The sequence below is a fragment of the Delphinapterus leucas genome, chromosome 7 (assembly GCF_059928025.1).
Source record: "Delphinapterus leucas isolate spDelLeu-1000000601 "Yukka" chromosome 7, BTC_Dleu_Yukka2, whole genome shotgun sequence".
Classification (NCBI taxonomy): Eukaryota; Metazoa; Chordata; class Mammalia; order Artiodactyla; family Monodontidae; genus Delphinapterus; species Delphinapterus leucas.
The window spans coordinates 45,537,756-45,561,092 of record NC_143135.1 but is presented as its reverse complement, the minus strand read 5'-3'; the positions used below and the strand labels follow the sequence as shown (position 1 = coordinate 45,561,092).

Below are 23,337 nucleotides of genomic sequence, written 5' to 3'. Positions count from 1 at the left end.
CTTTTTTTGCTTTAAACGTTCTATGCAATTCAAAACATATTATTACAATCCAGATATATTTACCAAGACATTTAGACATTTATATTCCTGAGTATAGTTCACTGTGCTATACAGTAGGCCCTTGTTGGTTATCTACTTTATTTTTTAAAATTTTCATTGGAAAATTGACTTACAGTGTCGTGTCATATTGGTTTTTTTAAAAACATATAAAAAATAGTTTACTTTTCAGAAAAACTAGATTCCTTTCCATTTCCCAACCATACTTGAGCTAGGTATACCTACCTTATAAAGCAGGAGTTATCAACCATCGTGTTCGACACACTGTTAAGATTATGAAGAATTTGTTACTAAGTATAAGATATTAAAGTATGTGAATTAAAAAAGGTAAATAAGGGCAATTCCAGATTGTTTAGAATGAGTCACTCTCACTTATTTGCTTTCCTATGTTTCCTTTGTTGGGATAAAAAGGTGTGGAGCTGCAACTAGGCAGCACTGTGCTGGCTAGACTGTGGCGCACGTCAGACAGATATGCGCCCATACTCTACAGACACAGTTGAATTAATAAAAAGCAAAATGTGAAGGAATATACACAAATCCTAATAACTATTGTGCCAGAAATTATGTTTGGAATTATGTTTTTAAAATACAGTATTTTATTGATGAAAGAAAGAAAGAGAAAGGAGGGAGGGAGAGAGGGAGGAAAGGAGGAAGGGTCCCAATTGGTCAGTCTTTCTTACTCATATATGCATGATCACACAGCTTATCTGAGGACTGATGTGCAAAGGGGATAGCAGAGGTGAGCATTCAGGAGACAAACCTTGGGGAGTGACTCAGATCATAAATAAGAGGTGTGCTTTAGTGGGCAAAGTCTGTGCTCTGGGAAAGACACTGGTGCCAAGGAGGCTGTGCAGGCATCCCTGGACTACTGTTGAAAAATGTCCCAACTATTTTCTGGATATAAAATTATCTGCTGTATCAGAAGACACGTGTGCATATTTAAAAACTGAGCGTTACCCAGCAGTTTCATTCCCTCTACCCTAAAGCTTGGTGACTAAGTGACTGCAGTAGTCCAGGCAGTGGGAGAAGAGCTAGCAAAGCCAGACTGCCACTGAAGAGCTGACTCAGTCACTGGCATCCTGAGGACCAAGCATGTGGGATCCTGCTCACAGCCTCCATTTTACAGTTCAGCTGAACGTCTGTCTAGATTGTCCAGTGCTCACTGGGGCACTGGACTAAACTTTGAGGGGATTTCTGAATTAACAAATACTTTTAGGGACTTCCCTGGTGGTCCAGTGGCTAAGAATCTGTCTTCCAATACAGGGGACGCGGGTTCGATCCCTGATCACAGAACTAAGAGCTCACATGCTGCAGGGCAACTAAGTCTGCGCACCGCTACTACTGAGCCCGCACGCCACAACTAGAGAAGCCCGTGCGCCACAACGAAAAGCCCGCGCGCCGCAATGAAGACCCAGCACAGTCAAAATAAAAAACAAAAACAAAACCCCCCCAAAAAACCCCAAATACTTTTATTTCCCACACACCTGTCAGTAGTAATGAAATTTATTCTGTAATGTGTGAACTGCAAAAACATTAAACCCCAAGGAATTATTGTTGCTTTTGGAGATAGAGACTATCTTTACAATTTATGGGACTTGAGCATAGTGAAGCTCTTTAACATAATAATTTAAAAGTAAGAATAAAGGGGCTTCCCTGGTGGCGCAGTGATTAAGAATCCGCCTGTCAATGCAGGGGACACCGGTTTGAGCCCTGGTCCGGGAAGATCTCACATGCCGCAGAGCAACTAAGCCCGTGCACCACAACTACTGAGCCTGTGCTCTAGAGCCCGGGAGCCACAACTACTGAAGCCTGTGCGCCTAGAGCCTGTGCTCTGCAACAAGGGAAGCCACCGCATTGAGAAGCCTGTGCACCGCAATAAAGAGTAGCCCCCACTCGTCTCAACTAGAAAAAGCCCGGGCAGCAACGAAGACCCAATGCAGCCAAAAAAAAAAAAAAAAAGTAAGAATAAAGTTGATTACCAGCTAATATCTTACATTTTCTGACATGTCTTAGGACGTGTCACTCTATATAGTCTTGAGAACCCTTAAAGAATGTAACTTAAGAAGTGTAGCCTTGGCCTTCCCTTGCCTCCATATGCAGTGCCACTCTTCCTTCTTGTAGCTTTATCAATAGGTTTACAAGAACAAAAACATCTGTTTTGCCATGGGCACAGATTCCTATGGAAGCTGAACTAAGTGGAAAAACACAGCCTGGATAAGCCTTATTTTTTTAACGTACACTCCCTAATATTCATGATATTTATGCTGATTTTAAAAATGATTATGAATAAGCACTTGTTTTCATGCCTAATAAATATGCATTGTGTATATGCATGTGTATCTCTATCTACATAAGTACAGGTAGACATACATGTATACATATACATGAGCTAATTTTTTTAAAGATTATTAACTCCAGGTTAAGACTCCATGCAGCAAAAAAGAAAAAAAAAATTTCTAGGAAAGCTGGTTTATGAAATAAGTTTTATACACTGCCTTCACGTATCCATGAAGTTTCTAAGTGAGAAAAAGAAATCTTACCCTTAGCTGCGACTTCTCACCAAATATATAAAGGGCTGCTTGGCGTTTCAAGAGCTGGTTTTGCAGGTAAGTGCTGTTACTGAAGGACGTCGAGTGATCCTTGCCTGCCAGCCGGGCGCCAACATCAACGAAGGATGTTGGAGAGCTGATCAGGCGAGCGCTAGAGCGAAGACTTGCCCAAACACCTTCACAAAAGTCAAAACAATTGAGTGAGATAATCTGATGTGAGAATGACACTGAATAGGGGAAAAGATGCATGCTCTGTGGGTACAGTTTTAGAGGTAACAGCAAATTAATTCATCTAAGTAATCATGTATCATATTGGTCATTTGTCATTTACTTTTGCATCATATAAGCATTATTAATATAGTATTTCAAAAATCATTTGGCTCAGAGGAACCTAATAAGTCACCCAAGTCAATTCTATTTTTGTATACTGATATAAATTCAGTAATTATAAGTAAATACTGGTATCATAAATAGAGTGCACTGGCTCTAGGAAAGAAAAAATGCGGGCAGGATGCAATAATGAAGCCTAGGAAGGAAAACGTGGAGTAAATTTCTCAGGGCTTCAAGAAAGAAGGAACATTATTCTGCTTTAGTCAGTCAATTTAACCATAAAACCACATTAAGAAATAAATTAGAACTTTACTAAACCCACTAAAATCTGAGAATTAATATTTGTGTATCATGCCAAAATAATGTAATTTTAAGTCAGTAAAAGTTATATTTTAGTCTTTTTTCCCCCAGTATCCAGGAAAAACAGTGAGAAGTTATAAATTTAGTAATGTGCATTTCACTGAATCTTAGGAAGCTTTATTTAAAAGGTATAGTCAGAAGCAGATGTCTTCTAAGGGAAAGGTCAAGCTAAGCTACTGGAAGGATCTCATAAGTTGACCTTAATTATATTAATTAGAAAAATCAAGGATTTCTAATATGCAAGTGAGACTATCAAATATTAAATATCTAAACACAAAGGCATATAATAAGTCCCAAATTTGACAGAGCTCCTTACAAATGCCCACAGACTGTAGCGTTCAGGCTGGTGATGGAGTCACAGTGGTACATAACACTGCCACTGCTTACCTAAAGTGCATTCTCTAGATTTGGAAAGGCTCTCTGAGAAGCTTTAATCTTTGCCAAATGTTAAATCAAGCCATGTTTCTAGGTGACTACAAGTCATCATGATAATGTCACATCTGCTTCTCTTTATAAGCATCTATAGGGTCAGGAGACCAGTTCTCAAGAAAAGGTATTGTAAATTTCTGCTTAACATGGATGAAACTTTCTATTATAACCTATGAGTTTTCTTAGATGTTACAGCAAGTGTTAATTTTTCGGTAAATGGCATCACAGAGGAAATTCAGAATGTGGATGAGAATAAAGATAATTTGACAAACAAATGTGAAAAAAGTCACTTGTAACACATATGCTTTCATATGAAGATGGTTAAAAAGAGTGACACATCAGGACAGATAATACAGTACCTTGATAATGGACTCTTCCCTTAGCTGAAGATTTGGGATTTGACTGAGTAAAACATTTATCTCTGTACCCATGCACTGGTAGGCAAGATTAAAGAAGGAAGAAGGAATGAAATGTATATAGCAGCAAACATCAGAGCAAATGGAGTAAGAAAAGAACAGGTTAATTTTAAACATTAAGTTAATGATAGGGGAAAAATGTAAATATATTAAAAGCAGAAGATTTGATTAACAAATAAAAAGCTGCACAGTCACACAAAAAGATGAACTGAGTGCCTGTTAAATGAAATTTCAGCACTTGTTTATAAATACTATAAAAGCACAATGAAATGGACAGCGCAGCAAAGAGTGCCACTAAAAAATTATACCAAATGGAATAAGCTTTTGGAGGTTGTCATTTGGTGAGAAACAAATTTTTATAATAAAATTAAGGAATTTGGGGAGGGGTGAATGTTAGGAATACACTGGCCCTAGCATTTAAGGAGGCTGACTGATTGGCAAATACGATGTGTCGTACAACATGTTTGTTCTTTGAGCAAGGCCATCATATCAGGAATGAACCTCTAACAACCATTTGGAATAACAAAGGGCATGTTTTTGCAGTAGAGCATTAAGCATTGCCACACTATCTTCTTTTTTTCCTCTTTTCATTTGGAAATTCCATTTATTTTCCATAAGCAGATAGATAGTTACAAGCAGCAAAAATTTATGACCCTGTGACAATACCCAATGCCACTAAAAATACAGCTTGTGATGGTTGACGTAATGACTTCTCCTAAAATCCCTATTTGCACCAAAATGATAGGCAGTATCAAAGATAATACTTTTGTAATTTGAGTAATATTGTTTTTTTCCAACAGAAAGAAAGTGCTTCGTGACTTATCGCAAACTTTACCTGGTAATAACAATAAGGGTGAGCAGTAAGTTACAGTTATATTCTTTCCTGAGTAAAGGAACTGCTCAAATCACTTAAGGAAAATGATTCTGTACTTATTCAGGATTGAAAACATTAATGGCAGGATTATTAAGCTATCCATTTCAAAACTGCATAAAATATGACATAATTTGATAAAAGAAAAATCATCATAAGTGATTTTTCATTTCTGCCTCACTCCTTTGGAAGTAGGAAATGAAGGGCCTTGATGGCTTTAGTGGCCAAAGGAAGTCAGAAAGCTAAGGGTTGCAGAGGCACTGGCTGATTATACACAGAGAATGCTACTGCAAGACAGAACAAAGACCTGGAACAGCATGAAAAAGGCACAGGGACTCCTGTGTGCGAGCCAACCACTCTCCTTTCTGCCAAGGTTTTAAGCTTTCCTATTGGAATATGGATCATTAAATGCTTACAGTGAAGCCTGAGTGGTTGGTTCCTGATTCTGAGATACTGTTCCCTAAATATATCATTTCCTTATGCTAGTCCCTTGGCCTAGAATGACTTCTCCCATTTCTTTACCTGACAAACTTCTTATTCCTTAAGATCCAGGAACAATGTAAACTCCTCTGAAAAGCATTCTTGACTGTCCTCCTAGAGTTGTAGACAGCTCTATCTGAACTCTGATCCCATTGCACTGTGATTATTTGCACATTTTATTCTACTTGATTGTGTACTCCAAAGGGCAGGGACCTAATCACATTTACTCTTATATCCATGCTGAGAGCCTGATATCTAGGTACTGCAAACATTTGTTGATTATTTTCTTTTTGAAAATTGATACATATGAGCTGTTGTAGTTCTCTACTATACTTTCAACTCAATTATTTGCCCTGAAAGAATGAAAAGGGTATTAATTAAAAAAAAATTAAGCACTTTCTCAAACAGAGCCTCATTAATGAAAAACTGCCAAGTGTTTATCACCTAGCAGAAAATCAGCAATGAGAAAACGGGCTGTACTGATATGGGGCCAGCAGGGCTTGGAGAACCGTAAGTCCATCTGGCAGTCACATTAACCAAAGGCATTACACTACTGCATTGGTGGCGAGGTCTGCTTAGCTTCCTGAGTGATTCCTAGGTGTCAAATACTTGTCCTGAGCATGTAACACCGACCTGGAGCGGTGTTTTTCCAGACTGCAGGGTCCTCCTTAGTGGTTTGTGAAATCATTTTAGAAGGTCAAACCAGTATTTTTAAGGAAGTGAAACAGATTAGAGTAGAAAATACTATGAGCACTGCATGTGGTATAGATGAATATTGTTTCATGAAACTTTCGTTATAGTCTATATACATTTTGCATTGTGACTTAGTACTACCTTTGTGATATAAAATGTATATGTATACATATAGATATAAAATGTATTTCTTACTGTGAGCCATGGTCAAAAAAGGTTGAAAGTTACTGGTCTAGGCCTAAGACACATTCTCCTTTATCTGCTTGCCTTTGGCCAGTGAGAAGCAACCTGGCTTAAGGTAATTTACACACAAATGTAGACTTTCCTCCCATTTCAGTGGAGTATTATGCAACAATAATGACAACAACCTCAACAATAATAATGGAACTAACATTTACTGAGCTCCTGTTAATAACGAGCCACTTACTAAGTTAAGTGCTTTACATATATTATTTCATTCATTCCCCATAACTATTCTAAAGCTAGAATACTTTTTATTATCTCCATTTTACAGATGAGGATGCTGAAAATTACGAAGTTTCCTGAATTGCTTAATATCATACACTAAGTGGTAGGACTGCAGCTTGAATCTGAATGTAACTGAACCAAACTCTTAATGTCTTCTCTTCTAAGCAACCATGTCACCCTGGATCTGTCCAGCAGGGTCTGGCTAAGGGGACTGTTTCAGGGAAGAAGTGATACAGTTCATCCCACCCATGGGAGTGCAATGTTGTTCAGAGCATGAGCATTTCCTAAGCAATGGTATTGTTCTCTCTACTCGGTTCAGAACAAAGGAGAGAAGGAAAAGAGATGCTTGGGTTGGACGTGACGACAGGGTATATTGAATTTATGGATGTGACCTTATGCCTAGCACAGTGCATGAGGTATAAGCTATATTCAGTGAAGGCTGCACTGAAATGGACTGACCTAATCCTAGTCCCAATTATGCTCTTGGCTGCTAAGTGATCTTGGCTAAGTCACATCATCTCTCAAAGCCTCCTAAAGTACCTGTCCTGGAGGTTATTTCAAGGATAAAATAACACTGTAGAGGAACTTAAAGGGCTATGAAAATGTAAAGGATGAAAAATTTAAAAGCTGCCTCCATGTGGCTACTTCTCAAATATACCCAGGTATTTCATTTTTATATTTAAGAGGCAGATTTTCTCATGGCATTTTTCTATACAACAAGATAATTTATCCAAGTTGCAAATACTTGCATTTTCCCTATGGGGCATAAAAGCTATTGTAATTTTAAATGAAAAGCAATGTGATCTATTCACATCTTCATTTTTTCTTAACTGGTTTTTGCGTCAAAAAGGTTGCTTCCCCTGGCTTAGGAACTCTTCAACGTGCATGCTGAATGCTAAGTGACCACCCTCACTGAAAAAGGGTGAAGGAGAAGGTGAAGGTCAGTCTAAACCCTGGCTCATTAGAGTGGGAAAGGCACACAGTGGAAATAACATAAGAAGGAAACCTGTAACTAAGATTCTATGACAATGAAAGGAATGGAAAAACAGTGAAAATACAGCCGAGGAAAAAGGAGAAGGTTAGGAGGGAGATTTCGAGATAGGAGGCTCTTCCCACACAGGGTAAATGAGGAACTGCTGGAGAAGTGGTACCCAGCTCTCTGGAAGAATGAAGAGACTCTGTACTCGAGGGTGGGAACAAGGAAATGAACTAATGTCAGGGCATGCAGGTGTCTACATATAGTCTTGCCCTGGCCAATCTGAGTGTGCGTCTACCTGCCATGTTCATGTTAATAGGGAATCTTCTGAGAATTCCCAAACTTGCTTGCCCCAGTCCATTCCTGCTGCTCTATGTGAGAGGGATGATGCTATCAGAGGAGACAAAGGAAAGCAGCTCCAGGGATCACAGAAGAAGTTGAAGGTGCCAGGAAACAGCCGTATCTCATCTTCCAGTTAATCACTGGGACCTTGGGAGATTTGGAGGCTTTGGGAGTGAAGAATTAAGAGATGGAGTAAAATAATAAGATTTGCGTTTCTGGATCCTAGCTTAAGATACCAGAATGAAGGGGACCTGGTTAGGAGCAAAAAATTGTCATAAGGAAACACACTAAGTTTACAGGAATTTTCAGAAGAAAATATTTGGGAAGGGGGTCAGAAATAATAATTATGGCCTCATTATGCATAGAAAGGGTCATAAACAGATTAAATAGGAGATTTTAATCCTAAAATGTAAATACAGCCTTCCAGGTACCTTTGAGAATAGCAAAGAATGGACTCATGACTAGAATGTAACCACTAGTGGGGATTCCCTTGTATAAAAAAGCCATGAGTCTGAGGCCAATATAAAAAAAGCAAAGATAATGTAGTTGAAACAGATTGGTGAATATCCTTGTGCCTTAGGTACCAACACAGAAGGAGAGACAGTTTTGTACCTAAAATTTATATTACGGGTCACCTGGCCCAATGGAGGAATAGATTAACATGTTGTTGATGAAGTTTACAAAGGCAAAACTCAAGAGCAGGGTGGGGATGGGAAGACTTCAACTAACCAGACATATGCCAGAAGTTGCATCCTACTAAAAGTTAAAGGGAAAAGTTTCTGACGTGCCTGCTAATATAAGCTTTCCGATGGCAAATAAAGCAATAAGAACTGCAACGTCGAACCAAATTCTGACAGGAGCTCTTGGCAACAAAAATACCAGAAACCTTAGGAGAAAGTCACTGTACTATCTTTTAGTTCAGATTCACCAAGGAAGAAATGATGAAAAGAATGAAGTTTGTGTCTTAAACTTTAAAACAATAGTATTTTAAAAGTTCCGGAAAAAGTTACATATGACTGTTATGGGTTTAACTGTGTCCCTACCCCCTGTCAAATTTCTTATGATGTAGTCCTAACCCCCAGTACCTCAGAAAATGTGACCTTATTTGGAGATAGGGTCATTGCAGACGTAATTAGATGAGGTCACACTGGAGTGGGGTGGACCCCTAATTCAGCATGATTGGCGTCCTTATGAAAGGGGAAATGTGGAGACAGATGCACAGGGAAAATGTCATGTAAAGATGAAGGCAGCGATATGGCTGATGCTTCTACAAGCTAAGGAATGCCAAAAATTGCCAGCAAACCACCAGAAGCTAGGGGAAAGGCATGGAACAGATTATTCCTCACGGCCCCCCGAGGGAGCCAACCCTGACAACACCTTCGTTTTGGACTTCTAGCCTCCGGAACTGTGAGACAAATGGTTGTTTAAGCCACACAGTTTGTGGCACTTTGTTACAGTAGCCCTAGCAAACTATTACAATGACCTTAAGACCTGATTAGGAAGATACTTGAAGAAGGGTGAAAGCTCTTAGGAAATTCTGCCATCACAGAAAGTTCTGATGAGGTAGGAAAAAAAGTATCTAAAGAATAAATATGGCTGCCAGGAGATGTGCATAGTAATCTTGGTTTTCAAAAGGAAAAAAAGTGAATTTTGTAAAATAGAGTCTCTATGTTGATTCTGAACCACTGTCTCTTACTCCTCAAACTAGCACTTCAGAGAACAGCAGTAAAAATAACAGGCACTGGAGGCACAGCCTTTGAGTCTGGAATCATGTCTCCCTAACTGTTTATGCTTCTGTGCTCAGCCTTTCTACACTGCAAACGTGAAGCATCATGGAATGCTGCCAGAGCTGAGTCACCATTTAGATATGTTCCCCTCCTCTCCCAGTGCTTCCAAACTCATCAGTATGTTAAGATTTCAGCAATTATTATACCTCTTGTCCCACGAGGCTAAACTCATCTGTCACCATGCTAGTAATAAATTTGATCATTCGTTTAGAAAAGGGTAATTAAAAACAAATTTAACCATAATTAGTTGATTTGAAGTATCGCTATCTAGAAAAAAGTTTTCTGCTTTTAAGGTTGTATCAGTGCTCAGTTATAAAATCAATCTTACTAACCTCCTCGAGCAAAGCTATTGGATGGGTTTACATCCAAATGTCCTGGCACTACCTGCTTAAGCACAGTGGACATTCTTGAAGTCCTCCTTTCAGTCCCTAAAGTCAGCCAAAAAGAAGAACAAAAACCATGTCGTTCGGGTTAACATTACTCAAATGACAAAAAGTTATCTTCATGTGTAGCATGTCTAATTGCTGCCAAACATTGTACTTTTTAAGTACCCAAAGCTTTAATAGAGATAACAAGGCACTGTTACTATTTCCTCAGAGATACACACATCTGCAAGATTATAGAGAGTTAGGTTTGGCAAGTGCAATCAGAGAATTTAATGATAAATGAAACGAGGCATGCATGGTGTTACTTTACAAGAAAAGCCACTTTCTGCTTATGTTGAGCTATTCAAATAGCTGATTAAGCCAAGGAGACCAACTTCTCAAGTCACATGCTCCTGTGTCTAACACATTAGGGTTACCTCTACATGAACCCTTTGGGGTTCCATCACATGATAACTGAAACAGAATATTAGTACAAGTCTTAATGGCTTCATCCAAATCTAGTGAAAACAAACTGTACTGCAAATCATAAAAGGCTGCAGAAATTTCAGGAATTTCAAAGTTATACATGATGATTTTAATAAATATACATTTAATAAACAGATGTTCAACTTACACATTCAACTCTGTAATATTTTAAAGTCTATGTAAAACAGATTCCAGGAAAAAAAAAAATCCCACATGACTTTATGTTTTCCACCACCTCTCCTATTACTCTTTTAAAAAGGAAATAATTAAATCTCTAAATTTGGTTACTATTTACTAGAAGTTAATAGTGGTACCCTGATGTCTAAATAAAATAAAGTTATAGCCCCACAAGGTAAAACATTAAGGGGTCATGTTGAAGGAACAATGCAAATAACTAAAGAGACTAACCCTAGGAATGAATATGACCTTTCACAGTTGTCAAGAAGAAAAATATTATTAAATCTTACCTGGAGACAGAGCAAGTGCTGGCCTGACAGTAAGGGTGTTATTGCCACTGAGTTTCTGATGGACAGAAACTGCACTCAGTAAGGCTTGCAAGTACTTTTCTTGTTCTATGCTACTGGAAGATTCTAAAGAGGAGGTAGGAGCTATAAAAGGAAAAGATATTACATAAAACAAACTGTATCTATGTTAATAAAACAGGCTCTCTCTCTATACATACGCTTATCCTTTCTATATATGGTCTTCAAGTTACCGTACCCAAATATAGAAACCAGCCCCACTTAAAGCTCCGAACTATTAAATGGCTAATCCTCCTATGATATTGGTTTCACCACACCTACTTCTTGATTGCCTCATCATCCTCCCAGAAAGAGCCCAGGTCTGGAAAACCAACATACAGCCAGTCCTTCCAAGCACAGGTGCAGTTTCTCATCAACCAATCAACTCAAAATAAAGATTCATAAAAGACAACATGTCCTTGATGATCTCCCCCAACCACTCTGTCCATGCCACTGTTTGGGAGCAGAGGATGGAGCAGTTTCCCTCAGCATCCCAGAATGGGCAGAGGTGAGAATATCCCAGTACCAGTAATTTTATTCCAATTCTATCACATAGGCCTAGGGGATATGAACTTGTAGAGGGTTGTTGTGGGAAGAGAGGAGGAAGATGAGAAGACAAGAGCAGCTGCTGCTCAATTCCCTGGTCCTTTTGAAAGAGGATCAAAAAGTATGCACAGATGGAAACAACTGTCAGAGCAATTCTGGGTTGGAGGGAGTCTGAGCCTGGCTTGTGTGGAGTAAAACAGAATCACTGAAATTGGCCCAGGCATTTTAAAGTGGCATCGGGAGGGATTCACTGGAAGGACAATAGATATTAACAAATTTTCTTACAAGGTGAATAGGAAATAAATAATTAGCATTACTATATTTTTGTATTTTATCAACTTTAAGGTGCCATCGTATTTTATAAACTCTAAAATGTCATCAATTATAAGATGCACCACAATTTTATGTACTAAGACTAAAAAACTCTGCCATTTAAACCATGACACAATTATTTCTGTCACATGAATTGTAAGTTGCATTCCAATTTCAAAGATATTAAAATGTGAGCAAATGTGTGAGCTCAAAAATGTGAAATATAGTAAATTTATATTGAAAAATAAGAAACCAGTGGAATAAAACAATTTCAATTTTTCTAACTAAAAGTTCAGTGATATGCTCATTAATGCTTAGTGATATGCTCATTAATGCATTAATGCTGAAATGATTCTCTCACTTTATATAACCTACATATGCTGTGTTCTATTATACCCATTATGTGGCTTGGGAGGATTCCTCTGGGCAGAAAAAGTTAAAAGCCAACTGCCTTCAATTACACAAAAATGCCAGGTGAAATAATAACAATAACAACAACAACAATAATAAAATAGCGTGGTGTGTGTCATGCCTTCAGTCAACTGAATGATCAAAGACGTACTGGCCAACCTTTAACTTTCAGGAAGGAACAGATGAGAATAAAGAAGAGATATCAAAAAGCACATGGTTCTACCTACTGAACCACTGACCTTGAGTGAGTTCATTTCCAAAGAGGAAAGAATGCAGCAGCCATCCCTAAACTGGATCTGATATCTTAGCGGTCCTTGTTTAATTTTATTGAGCATCTACTTTAAGCTAGAAGTTATGAGAAAGGTTAGCAAAATATAGCTCCTGACTGACCTCAGACCTCAGACATGGTGCTCAAAAATATCCTCAGAAAAAGAGGCAGTGCACTTAGTATATCTTTTTTAAGTTGGCCAGCCTCTGGCTTTCTGAAAACCTCTCCGCTTGAGAGCTCCTAAAGCAGCATTTTGGTCATTAGTTTGCCCTCGTGTGTGTGTGAGAGAGAGAGACTTGTAGGAATGAGATAGAATATCTTATACCACATGGGACAGAATCCCTATTTGCTTCTGAAGTGGTTAAATATATTTGAATGCTTCCCAAAAGAAAAGAAAATGATTAGTATATGTAATGTTTCCATCTGTGGATACTCTGGTTTGTGAAGTGAAAACAGCCTAGAACCAAAGACTTCATTATGTTAATTTCTATTAAAATCCAAATATACACAGACATATTAAGCAAGATGGCAAATTCAAGGTGGAGCCCCACATTGTCAAGTCTAGTTCTTAAGCTGTACATGTATATAGCACCGTGGAAAAGGCTATGTGTGAGAGGCTCGATGAAAGGGTACAACTGGCATTCCCAGATTTTACTTCCTTCATTTTTTGGAATACTCTGAAGTGGAAGGATCAGAATACCGCTGTAAGAGAGCTGCTTACCTGCCTGAGGGGAGTTCTGAGATTTAAAAAGGCCAACTACTCCCTTCCCATGGAATCCTCCAGATCGCAGAAGCAGGGTACTGCTTCTTGAGTTCTTCCAACATACAACAGGCAGGCGATTGTGTCGATAGCAGCGGGCTACTCTTGGTAAACTACTGTCCTGTACAGCTTGAGGTACAACTAAAAGGCCAGGATAGCTTTAGGGACATGGAAGGGAGAAAGAGAATAATTTGGATGGGTGAGGAGGGGTGGGGAGAGAAGAAAAAAGAAATGGAGAGAAAGAGAATATAAGAACATGAATATCATAATATCATAGTAATTTTCTAAGACTCAAACATATTGGTGGAGTGGTAAGACATATATTTCAAACATGAAACTAAGTTTTAACTCAGTTCTTTAGGGTTTGAGAAGAAAAGGCCTAGATGGTGAAGACAGCTAACTCATCCACTAATCTGTATTATTATTATTATTTTTAATAAGCCTCCTTCAGTGATACTGCAGCCTTTTGCTGAGGAACAAGCTTAGAAAATGAAAACGTTACAAAGAATTATTAAAAAGGCTTCTGTTAAACATGATTTCCCTTGCCTTATACATGACTTGAAATAAAGATTGCAAGATTAATGTATTTTAAAAAATTAATTAATTTATTTATGGCTATGTTGGGTCTTCGTTGCTGTGTGCGGGCTTCTCATTGCAGTGGCTTCTCTTGTTGCAGAGCATGGACTCTAGACGCACAGGCTTCAGTAGTGGTGGCTCACGGGCTTAGCTGATCTGCGGCATGTGGGATCTTCCTGGACCAGGGATCGAACCCGTGTCTCCTGCACTGGCAGGCGGATTCCTAACCACTGTGCCACCAGGGAAGTCCCAAGATTAATGTATTAGTGTCAACTTTATGAGAATGACAAATTAAACTGTCAACTCATTGGATTGCTGAAATGACAACAGAGAATAGAGTACACTAATATTTAGACTGCCAGAGATGGTGAAAGGATTAAAAATCAAAACCAAATGATCTTTGGTATGAAAACAATTCGTTCAAATGTCAAGTACGTTTAAATATTTTATTAACACTACATGTTGATAATTTTAAAAAAAGATTAGCTCGTAAAGTTACAGGATATGATGCTGGGAAAATGAAAAACAGGCAAGAGACCTTGTTTTTAAAGATTACTAAGTACTAGAAGACAGGCAGCTTTCAGAGCATTTCTTTCCTTTAGTTTATTTAGAAATATTAGAACAAAGAGATTTCATATTAATAACCTCCTAACCTCTAATCCATGTCTTTTTTTGTGACTTTTTTTATTGTGGTAAAATATACCTAACATGAAATTTAACATGTTAGCCATTTTCCGTGCACAAATCCGTGACATTAATACTTAACCAGAGGTACCTTGGAAGTATTCTGAAAACCTAGTACTTCCATGCTTCAGGAAGTTACAAGCTGTATTCTTCTAATACCACAAACTGATACAGAGACCTAGCTATAGACATAATCATTCAAGAAGACTTGAAAAGCAGTTCCATTATTTAGGGCCCTCTATTTCTTTTTAGAAATCCATATCACTAGCACCTAGGTCAAGAAATGGACCATAACCAGCATCCCCTGTGTCACCTCCCAATCACTATTTCTCCCTCTTCCTCCTCAAAGATTATCACTATCCTTGACTGCTAACAACATGGATGAGTTTTGCCTGTTTTCTGAACAAAAAAGGAACGAATAGAATTTATTTTTTTGTGTCTGGCTTCTTTTGATCAACAGTATGTTTATGAGACCCATCCATGCCTTTGCATATAACTGTAGTCTGTTCATTTTCATTGCTATATAGTAGCTCACTATGTGATTATACTATTTATTCTTCTATTGTTGATTTTGAGTAGTTTCTAGTTTTTGACTATGTAAGAAACATGTTGCCATGAACATTCTTGCAGTTGTCTTTTGGGAGAACATATGCATTCCTAGATGGAGTAGAATTTTCAACAGATACATGACAGATTGTGCACTGTTCAATACATGTCTAGAAGTTTAGCAGATGCTGCCAGACAGCTTTCTAAAGCTGTTTAACCAATTTACAGTCACACCAGCAATAAAGAGCTCTACTTGCTCAACATTTTTACTAGCATTTTGTAGTGTTGGTCTTTTAAATTTTAGCCGTTTTTGCAGGTATAAAGCAGTCTCACTGGGACTTTAATTTGTATTTATCTGAAGACTAATAGGTTGAGCATTGTTGGAGGATGGAGGGAACCAACAGTACCCACCAAACTGAGAAGGCATCTTGAGACTAAAAAATCAGACAGGCAGCTCCATATAATTAATGGATCAGTTTATTACAGGGTAGCTAACTCATAGGGTGGGATCTAGATCGGGTGAATAATGATGAGGAAACATTCTCAACTGCACTCCAAGTCACTGAGGGGCCACTGGGACAATTTTATAGTTAACCTAGGGTATGGGGGTAGGTGCTTGGAAACAGGATGTGCATTCTCAAGTTAAGAGATATGAATAGGTAACTAGTCTCATGGGTACTGGGAATACTTAAGGGAAGGTTTTCATCATTGTTTGGGGACTAACAGAGCATAGAGGCTACCTGGTCCTAATGATCATTAAACAATATCTATTAACGACAAAGCTCTTGATGCCAGAGAAGTGATTCACTGCATAGTACAGTGCTTGGTAGGGTCAGCGAAAGACAGGAGAAACCGTAAGGGCCCAAGATGGCATCAGTTATGCTAACAGCCATACAAGCATCTTTTCAGATATTTATTGCCCACCAGGATATCCTCACAAAAGAGGATATCCTCTGCCATTAGTTATTGCCTTTTTACTCTCTTAATGATGTCTTCTGATATATAAGACTTCTTAATTTATCAATTTTTTACTTTCTGGATAGTGTTTTTCCTGTCTTAAATCTTTCCCTACTTCAAGGTCATGAAGATATTCTCCTGTCTTCTGGAAGCTTTTAATTATTTTAACCTTTTACAGGTAGATCTACAGATCAATGGGAATTGATTTTTGTCTATGCAGTGTAAGGTAGAGGTCAAAATTAATTTTTTTCTTGTATGGAGATCCAGCACCATATATTGAAAAACACATCTTTTATCCACTGCTCTTAAGTGCTATCTTTATCTTAAACCCAGTGTTCTTATATGTTGAGATATTTCTATATTCCCTCTTTTGCTCTAGTGGTCTGTCTATTCCTGTGTACATCCCATACTGCCTTAATTACTGTAGCTTTATAAAAAGTCTTGATATCCTGCAGTGTTATTCTATAACACTATCCTGACTACCTCTAGCCTTTTGCATTTTAGTGTAACTCTTAGAATCATCTTTTCAATTTCTGTAAACATTTTTCTGGGATTTTGATTGGGACTGCATCGAATCTATAGATCAATGTCTGGAGAAATCACAGTTTTAGAATATTGAATATTCTAGTCCAAGAACATTAAATATCTATTTATTTGTATCTTTAATGATCCTTAATATTGTTTTGACTGTTCCATGTAGAGGTCTTACTCATCTTGTATTAGATTTATTCCTAAGTATTTAACGTTTTTTAGTGCGACTTTAAGTAGTATCAGTAGTACTAAAATAACATCATTTAAAATTTCATATTTTAATTATTTGTTTTTGGTACATATATGACTAATTTTTGTATAATGACCTTGTACCAGTGACCTTATTAAATTCACTTATTAATATAACAAGTTTATCTGTTGATTCCTTCAGATTTTCTATGTGTATAATCAGATCATCTGTGAATAATACAGTTTTATTTCTTTCTTTTCAATTTTTCTGACTTTTATTATCTATTTTTCTAGTCTTTTTGTACTTCCTAAGACGTCTAGTACAACACTGATTGGAAGTGGTGATAGTGGGCATTCTTTTCCTGATCTCAGAGTACAAGTTTTCAATAGTTTACCATTAAGTAATTTTTGCTATAGGATTGTTTTAGACACTTAGGAGATTAAGGAGCTTCTCCTGTATTTCCAATTTGCTTAGGGTTCTTTTGTAAAAAATCATAAATATATATTACACTTTATAAAATGCTTTTCTGTATACAATGAACTTAAAACACTTCATAATTCTTTTAATGTGGTGAACTATGCCGATTAATTTTCAATTGTCAAGCCAGTTCTGTATTCTTGTAATAAACTATACTTGTTTATAATAAATTCTGCATGAAATGAAACTTTTGTCATTATGAACCATCCTTTTTTATTGCTAGTAAAATTTTACTTTAAAAATCTACTTTAATATTTATATAGTGACAATAGGTTTTTTTAAAGGTAGTTTTGCATGGTGTATTCTTTCTGTTCACTTTCAACCTTTTTGTAATCTTGTACATTAGATAAAGCCCTTAAAAGCAGCATAAAGCTTAAAAAAATTCTGATTATCTTTTTCTTTTAATTGGAGCATTTATCAATTTATAAGTAACATAATTACTGATATATTTGAATTTAAATTTGCCATCTTACTCTTTGCTTTCTGTTTGTCCCATCTGTTCCATACTTCCTTTTCTCTCCTTTCTTGCCTTCTTTTGGATTATTTTTTATTATTCCATTTCCTTCCTTCTAATAGCTTGAGGGATTTATGTTATTTAATATCAGCATAAGTTCTTTATAATAAGTGTTCTAATAAGTGGTCTGTTAAGATTTTATTTTGTTTCTGACAGATTGAAATGATAAATAATGTCTGTTTTCTCACTGTCAGGTATGATTTTGATAGCAAGCTTCTCAAATAGTAGGACATCACACCTTACACCTTTGCTTACACTTATATACAAAGAGAATATAGTTAGAACGATACAGTATCAGGAAAATTACTGCATACTCAACAAAATCACAGCCTTTCAGTACTTAATGCAAAAATTTTATCTGTCCCAAATCTCACACTATACTCCCAATCTGTTTCTCAAGTTTCACATTGGTATTTGTACATCTAAATTGTCATTTAAAATGAGATATCTATAGTTCTTTGAAAACAGTAGGATTGAAACTAATAGTAACGTTAAGACAACTTTCTAAGATATGTACAAGGCTTACAACTTACAAAGTACTTTCACAGCATTATTGTATTTAATCAAACCAGTAATTTATAAATGCAAAGAATAGAATTTACCTGGAAATGAAAATGATTAAACTTGTGGATGGTAGAAATGTAGTTTTAAAAGATATAAAGCATGGAATAGGGCTTAACAGATATATAAAACAGCAACAGACAAAAGAACAGAAAAAAGAACATGTGTTCATTTACATTCTTTAAGTAATATCTCCTGAAAAAATTCTAATTAGACAGCATAAGGAAACCCTACCTACACTTGGGTTAGCAAATTACAGCCTGTGGGCCAAAACTGGCCTTGCCCATTTATTTATGTACCATCTATGGCTGCTTCAGTGGCAGAGTTGAGTAGCTGCGATGAGAGAACATATACCCTGCAAAACTGAAAATATGTATGTACTATTTGGCCCTTTAAAGAAAAAGTTTGCAGACCCCTGACCTATAGCAGATTTTCATCTCTCCTCTCTGCCTGGGCAAATTCTATTCTTACTCAAGTTATCTCAGACATGTTAGAAGAGAGGCAAATGGGAAGAGAAAGACAAATATGGGAAATTCATAAAGCGGACAAAAACTGTTACCATTCACTTTCTGATCTAATATAGGCACTGTTCAGTGATATAACTGTACTTCTGAGAATGTCAGTGAGATGCTTGCACATGCTGCATAAAAAGTGTCCCTTAAACACACATACCCCTGGACACCTTGCTCCTGTTTTCTAGCATCTCTCTTTCTCTCTGTGCTATGGATGCAAATAGCCCATTCAAGATGCAAATGGAAGGAAGGAAAGGTCTCTTTTTGGACACCACCAACAGACTTACCTCCGGCAGAGTGAATACATCCTGTTGGAGGCAGTGATTCGAAAGTACTCTGGTTTTGAGCGAGAAGAGCTGCTACTTATGGTTCCCAAACCTAAACGCTGATAGTCTCTGAAACAAGCTTTTTCCACTAACTGTTCCATTGTAGATTTCTCCGAAGCCTTCAGGGTGGTACTTGTGGGGAGTTCACTATCATCTGAAACTGTGATGGCAGAAACAGCTCAAAGTAGAGGATTAAAAACTTATTTCTGAAGAGGATCCTTAACCAAGAGAGGTTTATATTAGGGCTACAGGTGCTATGTATACCAAAATTAAATCATGTAACTTCTCTGAGGAATCATTATGCTTAAACATAAATTAAAACTGTAATAGTCAGGAAATAAAACATCAGGAGCTCAACTAACTCAAAGTGTCAGGGAAATTAACTCAAAATTTCTAAAAACAATCTAATTTTGAATTCATTACCCATATTTTTCTGTTTCAGTCAGGCTTGCTTATTAATGTCCACCTGTAGTGATTCCTGTTTAGGACTCTATAGAATAAACATTCATACTTTGTGAGAGACTAACCTGTCAGTAAAACTGATCTCTAACATGATCACTACATAAACTCATCATTCCAGGTTTCAGTTAACTTCAAACAGCATAAATTTTTATTAGAAATTTTTAGATTAAGCAGAAGGTCACTAGTGGGAAATGACCTTTCTTAGGTATGAAGGAGTTGTATTTCGTAGAAGTTATATTTTGTCAGAGGATGTGGTATATATGGGAAACTCCCTCACAATTTTGCAATCGCAGGTTACAGAATCCTTTAAGATTTTAGATGTTGGAAGAATTCCCAATAATGAAGTATTTTAGGGAGGATTTTTAAAAAAACAACATTCCTAATTGGTACTGCACGTTCTAACTACAAAAAAAAAATTTCCATGTTAAAGACTATCTTTACTTACTTCCCTGTTTATTTTTAAAGTGAGAGAAGTCAAATTAAGCTTTCAAAGTTTTTGGAAATGTACTCAAAGTTCTAAAGTCAAAGGGAATGATATGGCTCTCTTCCATTAAAAGGAAAAAAAACCCCCAGCTTATCTCTATAAGACTTTGTGCTTTAGTTTGTGAACTTCACAATGCAAATATATCATTAGGTATCAGTTTTATTTGTGTTGGCCTCTTCAGAGGAGCAAAGAGCATTATATAATTTGGTCTTTTGGTGGAATAACTATCATAGAATAAGTTTTTGTTCTGTGAAATCATAAAATCTTTGAATTAGAAGTCAATAGTGATGGGTAGCAGTAGTTTTTGTATGGCTTTCCATGTGACTGTGAGAAGCCAGGGTTCCAATAAATGGTCTTTTCACTGCCCCCAGAGGCAAGCCCGTAGGTACACATACTGAAATGGAGACCTTTAGCTAGTGAGCTCTCTAAAGGTGAGGTTTCTATCTTTAAAATGTTCTTGTTGTTATTAGTAGGAGTAAAAGTAGCAGTTGTATAATCACTGATTGAGTCTAAGAGCCTGAGAAAGAAAAGGGTACAATGGCATCCTCTCTATTAGACCAGATTCTCTCTAGTGTTAATTCCATAAGCATACTTGACACTAGGTTAAGGAATAACTTTTGCTGCTAGTTTTCTGCCTTTATTTTCCTGACAGAGAGTTATCTCCGCTTCCCAGATTCTGCTCTTTTAAATATTTAGCAGGCACTTTTTTCTTATCATCTAAGAATGCCTTCATCTTAGGCCCCCATTTTGATGAAGAGCACCCACAATGTTCTTACCAAAACCTCAAATCTTCAACTTTGAATATTTAATGCCCTTATTTCCTTATTCTTATTCCATAACAATAACGTATGGGGGACTACTTTATACCTAAATTTTCTATGTAGTGGGGTTTCTTTCTTTTTCCCTTTAATGAGACCCACATAACAGTGGCCAATCAGCTCTATGGATTTGGTAGAGGAGGAATATAACTTAACAAAATCTTATCTGAACAATGGAATATTGGGAAAATAAAAAATTTTTTTTTCCAGTTCTGAGAAGCTGGTAAGTGCCTCTCATCTTATTAGATAGATCTAGGTTTTTGAGAGTCAGGTTTAAGTGCAACTATGTCTTAGTCTCTTGTTCTTACTCATATAAGAAGAAAGATATAAAGTTCATTCATGAAGGAAAAACAAGTTCTCACATACCAGATATGTCATCCTCTTCATTCCATCCAGGACGGTTCACTCTCTCTTCCACAATTGTCCCTGTCCTCCTCTTCAATAAATACTGCCGCCCAATCGTCATTTTCCCTGCCCTTTTGGCACCTTTCACAATTGTTTTTGAGAAGGTGCTACAAGTCACAAAACCAAAGAGAATGTCAATTTAATATGAAGATGTCATTTATATTTTTTGATACCTACGTTGCTCAACTTGTTTCTTCTCTATTCCCACAGCCACTAGCATTGTCCAGACCTTCATTAAGCCTCTCTTTCTTTAGATCACTTTTTATATGTCAGCAGACTAATTTCCCATAAAACACTGCTGTCATCAGGACACTGTTTTAGGCAAAAATGCAAGAACCTAGAGTGGGACACAAACTACTTATCATTCCCCATCTAAACTCCTCAGTTTGGCTTTTTGGTCAAACATGCCCCTAACCTACTCTGGTTATCCATGCCACTCCCCCCACCAGTTCCCATAGACTATGCTTGCGGAAGTCCTCCTCCATGGAAAGCCAGCCTGCCTCCTTCTCTGCTGATTCAAACTCTCTACTAACTCATAAGTTTTTCTTTAAGATCTTGACAATTATAACTGGCAACACCTTTACTTATTTCTTAAGTGTTTTAAATGTGTATGTGTGGTGTCCTGCCTTCTGACACTAGAAGCCTTCTGAGATACAGAAAAGAGTAAAATCATTCCCCTCTTTGAGAGGAGAAAAAATAAGAAACCAGAAATTTGAGTATCCTTTTGAGAGTCAGCTTTAATTCAAGAGAAACTAGGATTTAAGTCATTTGGACCTAAAAGTACTTTATTTATTTAAATGGTTACTTTTTCTTGCTGATAGAAATTCTGGGTATAGATACCTACAATTCAAAGAATTAAACAAAGAACATATTTCCTGAATAATCATATTGAGATGAAGGTTTCAAGTAAGATTGTTTTTGATTATGTTCTTCTTTATTGCAAAGAACAGAACTCTTTTTGTGTTTTCTTGTCATTCGATGAAAGGTGGTAAGGATTCTTTTGTTGTCAAATAGTTTTACCAGTCCTTGTCTTTAGTGATCTGAAGTGTCAATCTGAGGGTTATGAGCATGTTTTACATAGTTGTTAGAAATCACAGAATACTGGTATTTCCTAAATTAAACCTATTGTGAATCACTTCAGGTGTAACTTAAAGGGATTTTTGAATTTTTTCCAGCTAGAGCTATATCTTTTGTTTTATATATGCAAGACAATTCTAAGATATTTAAAAATTTAAAATTGCTATATCTCTGTTGTAGCTTGACAGAATCAGCTTGATTTTATAGATTTATATAACCAACCCCACCCTGACAGTTTCTAAACATAAAACACCATACAAAACTTTGTTTCTTCCATAGAGGGCTGAGATAATGAATATCATAGGCTCCCCTGTGACCCCACAGTGCTAAGATGCTTAGCTCACCATTGTAATTGCCTAGAAAGCTGTTCATACTTCTTCAGCATCTCATATCTGGCTATACGTGGTCTCTTTTGCTCACCAGGTAACAACGGTACAAGTGGCTAGCTATGCAGTTTAGAAATGACTCAAATCACCTATAATCCCCAACCTACCCCACTTTCAGGCAAAAAGAAGGCCTTTTCTCCAAAATCTGCAGAGTACTCCCTAATATGTAATTTGTACTAGCAGATGTCCAAATTCCAGGTGTTTGATGATGAATGGACTGAAATGTTAAGCCTTATATTTTATCACTAACTGAAGAGAATTTTAAAGCAATTGTTATTTTGTAATAACTGAAATTTAAAAGTTTCAACATGAATTCCTCAACATTTTCATCAGAAAATAAGGATTCCTACTAAAGAAATATGACAAGTAAATGCAATGCCTGATCCTGGATTGGATCCTGTACC

At 36.9% G+C, this 23,337-nt stretch overlaps 1 protein-coding gene across 5 annotated transcripts in view; it reads right to left on the bottom strand.

Moving 5' to 3' along the window:
* SBF2 (SET binding factor 2) overlaps positions 1-23,337 on the bottom strand; it is a 454,162-nt gene that overhangs the window by 38,101 nt on the left and 392,724 nt on the right. For 2 of the 5 annotated variants that reach the window (XM_022555691.3, XM_089915172.1), the window contains 6 exons: positions 21,432-21,577; positions 19,263-19,461; positions 13,389-13,585; positions 11,077-11,217; positions 10,091-10,186; positions 2,598-2,782 (listed from right to left, as the gene is read on the bottom strand). In XM_022555691.3, coding sequence (XP_022411399.1) covers positions 2,598-2,782; positions 10,091-10,186; positions 11,077-11,217; positions 13,389-13,585; positions 19,263-19,461; positions 21,432-21,577 — 964 coding nt within the window. Of the gene's footprint in view, positions 1-2,597; positions 2,783-4,084; positions 4,160-10,090; positions 10,187-11,076; positions 11,218-13,388; positions 13,586-19,262; positions 19,480-21,431; positions 21,578-23,337 lie in introns of all 5 variants that reach the window. The other 3 variants (XM_089915173.1, XM_089915171.1, XM_022555690.3) reach the window with 3 other exon arrangements.